The 7600-nt window shown below is 40.9% G+C and overlaps 1 protein-coding gene across 1 annotated transcript; it reads left to right on the top strand.

The window, feature by feature from the left end:
* Window positions 1-1532: 1532 nt before the first annotated feature.
* LOC135882038 (CARD- and ANK-domain containing inflammasome adapter protein-like) lies at window positions 1533-3800 on the top strand. Its single transcript, XM_065408793.1, has one exon. The coding sequence runs from the start codon at window positions 1533-1535 to the stop codon at window positions 3798-3800; it is 2268 nt and encodes a 755-aa protein (XP_065264865.1).
* The last annotated feature ends 3800 nt before the right edge of the window (window positions 3801-7600 follow it).

Genomic DNA, 7600 nt, shown 5'->3' with positions numbered 1-7600 from the left:
ATTTTCCTACTAAAATAACCTTTACAAACTCAATTATGAAAATTAAAAGTCATAGAGTTAAAAATTAGTAACAGGTCATGGTCACTTTCTGAATACATACTCAAAACATTTCTTTTACAGGCAGCATAATCCAGAGGATAGGGCACTGGACTGAAAGACAGGAGACATGGAGTGAAATCCTGCTGTCACTGAAGTCAATAACAAAACTCTCATTGGCTTTAACAGAGTCAGAATTTCTTCCTCAGATTCTGTTTCCAGCTCTGCTTTTGACATGGTGTGTGACTTTGGGCATGTCATGTCATCTCTCAGCCTCAGTTTCCCAATCTTCAAATTGGGATCATGATACCCACCTTCCTCTGTAAAGTACTTTGAAATCTATGGATAAAAAGTATTAAATAAGAGCTAAAATCAATGGGACTACTCCTTAAATTAAGCACCTTAAGTGTTTTCAGGTTTGGGGCCTTATTTACTTTTATTCTAGACATAACACAATGAATCACACCTTGATCCACCACTGTTTGTCAAATACATTGCTAGAAAATTAACTGTTGAGTACTGCAGGGTCATTAATTGATGCTTCAAAGAAGGTAGAGCTAAAAGGTCTATATCAGGATGGGAGGCAGAAGGTAATCTCCTTCCCTGAAAAATCTGACACACAAATTTAGTGTCCTTTCAGAATGCCAAGGTGCAGAAGTCTAAGGAACTGATGAAGTCAGCACTACATATGGACCCAAATTTACTGATGAATAAAGTCCTAAGAAATAAATTGGGAAGACTTGAAGTTTAGTCAGGAGTTAAACATAAGGTTATATTAAATGTGCATCATTATGTGATAAATGTAAAATATGTTAAATGTTTTATGATCTTGAAATTATTAAACAAATTTGGAACGGCTCTATTTTTTTAATCGCGCACTTTTTTGTTTAGTGTTTTGTTATTATTTGAATTCTTATATGTTTTGGGGTTTTCCCCTACATAGCTATCAGTGTGTACAATTTTATATAACGTTACATAAAGGCTAATGTAATTATAGCAACAGTAACTACGCTGTTGATTTTGTTTTGTCACATTTGACAATTGGTCACATTGCCGCCTACAAGAAGCAAACAAAAAAGTTTATACCTCAAGAGGAACCTGGTAAACAAAGAGCTCCAGCTTAACTACCAACTTCAGAAAAGCAGTTTTTCCTCTTTAATTTTATTAGCCATCTTTTGCAAAATAGCCATATTGGACAGAATACATTTATTATTTTGATTTGTGTTTTGTTTTGTTATGTTACTCAACTCTACTTGTTGCTAAGGAATAGCAAAGAGGATCAGAGAACTTCTAACAAAGATGGAAAACTAAAGGTGAGGAGTTTTGGATTTCTTTCCCAGTATTCTTCAATGATTTCTAATTGAACTACAGTTGTTGGTACAGCAGTTCTTTATGAAAGAATTTGTGAAATAATGTGATCCTGCTCTGCTGTTCCACTGTCAAGCTCAATTTCAAATGATAATTTAATCCATTTTTGAGAAGTTACTCATATCATCATGTATTTAAACAGCTTGTTTACAAATCCATATGCCATAGAAGTCCTAAAGACAAAAAAGGAAGAACTGGTAGAAGGCTTAAACAACCCAGACCATCTTCTTAATTGGCTGATAGACAATGGTATTTTTACACCAGAGAAAAAAATGGTTATGTCCTACTACAGAACACGAAGAGCAAAGAACTCCCGGGTTTTGGATATCCTGGTTTCTCAAGGTGAGCGAGCTTGCAGGCTGTTTTTTTATCCATGTCTAAAACAAGTGGAGCCAAATCTATATAATAGAGTAAAAAAATATGTCAGTGATGTGAATGAAAGTATTGGAGATGCTAGAAGACAACTGGTAGGATACCTACTTGAAAAGGACAAGGAATGGATTGAAACGACCAGTGAACAAAACCAAGAGAAGAAAGATATTCCTAGACAGATTTTATCAAAGCAAGAAAGAGCAACTAAAGAGAAAGTTAAACAAACACAAAATTTACCTGCAGCAAAACCTAAGACCGACCATTCTAATGCTGTTAGTATCTTTGATGCAGCTGCTAAAGGTGATCTTTCCGATCTAGCGAAAGTATTGAAGGAGAATGATATTAATGCAGTAAACGCCTCAAATGAAACACTTCTGCATATTGCAGCTGCTAATGGACATGTCGCAATAATTGAATATTTAATTAACAAAGGTGCTAAACTAGATGTAAAGGATAAAAAAGGAAGAACACCACTGCACAGGGCCGCTGAAAAAGGCCAGGATGATGCAGTGAAAGTGCTTCTCCAAGCTGGTGCCTACATATACAGTTTGGATAAAGAAGCCAAGACCCCACTTCATTTGGCTGCTCAGAACCACCACACTCACATACTGAAGAGGATCCTGAAAGAAGAAGCAAGATGCTACAAGAACCAGCAAAACTTCTTACACATGGCAGCTCTCAAAGATGAGAGCAACCTGGCACAAATGCTTTTAAAGAATGGTGCCCCAGCTGATGCAAAGGATGAGAAGGGACAGACTGCTTTGGGTTATGCCATTTCCCAGGGATTTGAGAAAACTGTAAAGGTGTTGCTAGAAGCTGGAGCCAGCATTGACTCTAACATCATTGATGTAGCCTTCAATAATAACAAACAATCCATATTCAGAATACTGCTGGAATATTCTAAAGGATTGTCCCCTGACATGATGGTGTCAGCTCTTTTTAAAGCTGTCCAGAAGAACCTGCATGGCATTGTAGCAGCTTTAGTTGACAGAGGCACAGATATCAACGCCCACAATGAAATGCAGTACACACCTTTACTTATGGCATGTGAAATGGGTAAAACAGAGACTGCAGAAGTTCTCATCGCAAAGGGGGCTAGTTTGGAGGAGAAGATGCCCAACTCAAACACGGTTTTACATTTGGCAGTTCAAGCCGGGGCAGTCTCCATCACAAATCTGCTTCTCCGCAAAGGGATGAATGCTAACATCACAAGCCAGGGAGAGCAAACCCCGCTTCATGTTGCTGCATTTCATAATAAGGGATCAATAGTTGACATTTTAATCAATGCTGGGGCCAAAATGAATGCTGTCACTAAGGAATTAGTCACTCCCTTGCATGTCACAAGCCAAAGAGGTAATGTTGATGTTGCTCAACAGCTGCTGAATCACAAAGCCAACGTTAACGTAAAGGATAAGCAGTCAAAGACACCCTTACATCTTGCTGCTGAAAAGGGAGACCATGGAATGGTGGAGCTGCTTCTTAGTTTTAATGCTGATCCCAATGCAATGGACAAGGAGAAAAAGACCCCACTTCACACTGCAGCTATGGGAGGCCATCTCAATACAGTTAAAGTTCTGTTAGCCCAGAAAGCCAGATTTGGAATTAAGGACATGGATGGCTGCACACCAATGCACTATGCGACCATCAAAGGCAATGCAGAGATAGTACAGATCCTTTTGACAGCAGGGAAGAATAAAAATATTGATGATAAAAATATCTGGAGAAAGACTCCACTGCATCTTGCAGCAGAACATGGACATGGTGACTTGATAAATTTGTTGTTGAGCAATGGATCAGCCATTAATGCTTTAGACAACAACAAGGATACCCCATTGCATTGTGCTTGCAAGGCTGGTCATTTTAACTCCGTAAACTCACTTGTCAGCTGGTCTCAGGGAGAGAAAGCAAACTTACAAGCCACTAATAGCCTCAAAAAGACACCGCTGCAAGTAGCAGAATTTAGCACAAGTGACAACCAAGCTCAGATTGTAACACTTTTGAAAAACAAAATGTTAATAAGATAAATTTGTGATGAGGAATACATTAAAAATGTTTAAGTGCAAGATTATAATTTCACACAATCTGGATATATAGGATTTAGTTCAGACGTTAAAATCATATGTACATGGGCACGGTTGATCGATATAAGGATAACTAAGAATGAAGCTGGGACTAGTAAAAAGAAGCTAATGATCAGAGGTGGTAAATATATATACACATAAAGATATAAAGCCCATTGTTGATCTACTATGTGTTGCCAACTCTCTTGATTTTATTATGAATCTCATGATATTTGGTGTCTTTCTTAGGGACCCAGCTTTAAGAGTCAAATGAGCATGAACAAATCTCATCTGTTATGTTAAAAAATAAGTTACGTTTCTAGCCCTTGCTGTTGAAAAGTAAAGCTTGAAAATGTGAACATGACAGGCTCAAAAATCAGAATGAAAATAAGAATCCTAGATTTATTATTTTTTAAAATCAGGACTTTTAAGATGATCTATCAAGATTTTCTGGGGCCTGACTCAAGATTTTTGAATGGTTGCGGTTGGCTAGTAATGGTTGAGGTTAGTCAAAAAGTGCTAAATATTCAAATACAATATTAACCAGTATATTTAAGTTTAATTAAAATGTTAGTGTTTGGTTAAAATCATGTTTGTTACACAAATTTCCTTTCCTATGTTACAAACAGCAACTAAGATTATAAAAATACATTTTCATTTTACATGTCACTATCTATGCCAGGGGTCGGCAACCTTTCAGAAGTGGTGTGCCGAGTCTTCATTTATTCACTCTGATTTAAGGTTTCGCGTGCCGGTAATACATTTTAACATTTTCAGAAGGTCTCTTTCTATAAGTCTATAATATATAACTAAACTATTATTGTATGTAAAGTAAATAAGGTTTTTAAAATGTTTAAGAAGCTTCATTTAAAATTAAATTAAAATGCAGAGCCCCCCCGGACCGGTGGCCAGGACCCGGCCAGTGTGAGTGCCACTGAAAATCAGCTCGTGTGCCGCCTTTGGCACGCGTGCCATAGGTTGCCTACCCCTGATCTATGCTGTTTGTTTACTTTTTGCTTTTCTCAGCATGGACAATGAAAACACACTAGTCAGTTTCACAGTTGTTTGTAATGAGTTTCTTTCAAGCTCACATGTTCTAGCACAAAGCTGCAATGTTTAGACTGCATATACTGCAGTGAAGTGTTCGTTAATTTTAGTATTTCCTGTGGATTTTTCTTTAAATTGGACATATTTTTATTGGTTGGTAATTGTGTAAAAGCTTTCTAATAGAACCAAATCTGAAGTCATGTTTTACCTGATAATGATCCTTACCCTTGCTGTATTTTGCCATCCCCATCATTATCACTGTTGATCTAATTTAGCGCAAAGGGTAAAAGGTCTCTTATGGAACTGAAAAACAGATCTGGAAAGCCAAGGCCATCTGAAAAAAACAATTCATCCAGGATTTGAAACTCAAATAACCAGAGGAAAGAGGCTTCATGCAGCCAGAGCTCCCTAAATTAAAACAAAAAGCTTCTCACAGCCTCACTTCCAATGAAAGTGAAAGGACTCCTTGTGCCAGAGTTTTATTCCAAGACAACAGGAGCATTTCATAGCCAAGGTTCATCGTCTCAGCCCAGGGTGAGTGGAGTCTTTGATCATCCTAGAGCATAAGACTTCTTAGAGAACACTCTTCTTGGGATGTAGTAATTCACTCTAGCCAAGCCAGCCCACATTCCCCTCTTGGCTGGGCTCACTGGCAATCTCTGCAATGAGGGCAGACAGCTGGAGTGGTTTTTCATTTTCAATTCAGAGAAGACAATACTAAATGTCCCTTCACTGGTCAGGAACTCCCATTGTATTACAAGCTGATGCCTTCACAAATTGAAAGATGAACCTAATGGAATGGAGCACATTTTAACCAAGTATTCTGTATTTCATTTATTTAGGTTAAATTTATAAAAAGGCTAGAAAGTGCACCTGTCCAGATGCCTTTTTTTTTTTTTTTTTTTTTTAAGGATACATTTATATAGCTGCACAGATGGAAACCCTTACTGTAGATGTGCTGCACTGATGTAAAAAGTTACGCGCACTGGTATGGCTTACTACAGTAAGGTCATGCTTGGGAGTAGCTATGTTAGCAAGACTTGCTTTGGACAGGAATTCCTGACCTCCAATTCTGTTTCTAATGTCCTCTATGCCCATGATCATTCACTTATGCTGTATATACACTACGGACTTGCATCATTCATTATTGAACCAGTTAAAGCACAAACAATTCAGCAATCTACACTAGCCAGGCTGAATCAGAACCTTTGCCTCATATCCACATTAGCACTGTCCTAAACTGTTTCAGTTAGAGTGCTCTCTGGGTACCTGTCCCTTAGTTCTGGGAAGCATATGACTGAGAAGCAGTGGATTCAGATTTCCAACCCCCTTTTGTGCACTGTTGGATAGTGAAAGGAAGACCAGGGTCTTGCCTACATTGGAATAATTTGCACCACTGTAACAATATTGATGTAGACACTAATGTAGACAACTAGTGGAATAAACTGCATTGATATAAGATCTGCTTTATATTGTTGCAGTACTATTCATATTGCAGTAGAAGCAGGTCCCCCTTGTGGTTGGCACCTTACAATGCCTACTTTAGAAGTTCGCACTATTCTAACTACATCAGTAGGAAATGACTTAGACCAGACCAGTTCCTAAACCTGTCAAAAGCCTAATCTACTTCCAAGTCTTTGACACTTTCAACTCCAGCCATAGTGACTCCGCTTTAGGATTCAAACAGCTCCAAGTGGAGCAGAAAGGCAAACTGAACTGTGTGCTCCACAGCCACTGTTTCAATTGCACAGCACTTCTACCCTGCAGTTAGCAAGATGTGGCAGAGGTAGGGGAAACACTGGGCTGGTGAATTGGGAGGAGACCTATTCTGAAGGGAGGGTGCTAGATTTGAACATCTGGGGATGAACATCAGAGGGCGAGCTGGAGCTGTGTGTGTGGCGGGGGGAATCAGCAACAAACCTGAGCTCCTGCACCTTCTTCCTCCCCTCCCCTGGGTATTTGCCCCTCTCTTCCCTTCCCCCTGGGTATTTACCCTTCTCTTCCCCCTTCCCCTGGTATTTGCCCCCTTTCTTCCCCCCTCCCCAAGTATTTGCCCCTCTCTTCCCCCTTCCCTTGGGTATTTGCCCCCTCTCCCCAGACTATTTACCTCTCTTCCCCCCCCTCCCCTGGGTATTTGCCCCCTCTACCCTCTTCCCCTGGGTATTTGCCCCTCTCTTCCCCCTTCCATTGGGTATTTGCTCCCTCTTCCCCCAGGTATTTGCCCTTCTCTTCCCCCGTCCCCTGGTATTTGCCCCCTCTCTTCCCCCTTCCCTTGGGTATTTGTCCCCTCTCCCCCGGGTATTTACCCCTCTCTCTCCCCCTCCCCCGGGAATTTGCCCCCTCTCTTCCCCCCTCCCCTAGTATTTGCCCCTCTCCCCCCCGGGAATTTGCCCCTCTCTTCCCCCTTCCCTTGGGTATTTGCCCCTCTCTTCCCCTTCCCTTAGGGAGTCGCTCCTCTTTCTCCCCGTGGTTGCCCCTCCACCCCCGCCCCGCTCCTCCGTCAGGCGGCAGAGGCAGATACTGACTGATGAAGCGAAGAGGGTAGAAATAGAATCATAGCAGCAGCAGCATGAGCGTCGGGCGCAGCTTCAAACGTTGCCCTGCGCATGCTCACAGTTTTGCGCCTGCTCAGTTGCATGGGGGCGGGTCTGCGGGAGGGGGTGTGGTCCTGCGGCCCCGCCTCTCTCGCGCGATCAGACGGCGGCCGCGGCGGAATC

Source organism: Emys orbicularis, chromosome 8 (genome assembly GCF_028017835.1).
Source record: "Emys orbicularis isolate rEmyOrb1 chromosome 8, rEmyOrb1.hap1, whole genome shotgun sequence".
Taxonomy (NCBI): Eukaryota; Metazoa; Chordata; order Testudines; family Emydidae; genus Emys; species Emys orbicularis.
This window is presented reverse-complemented; position numbering and strand designations above follow the sequence as displayed.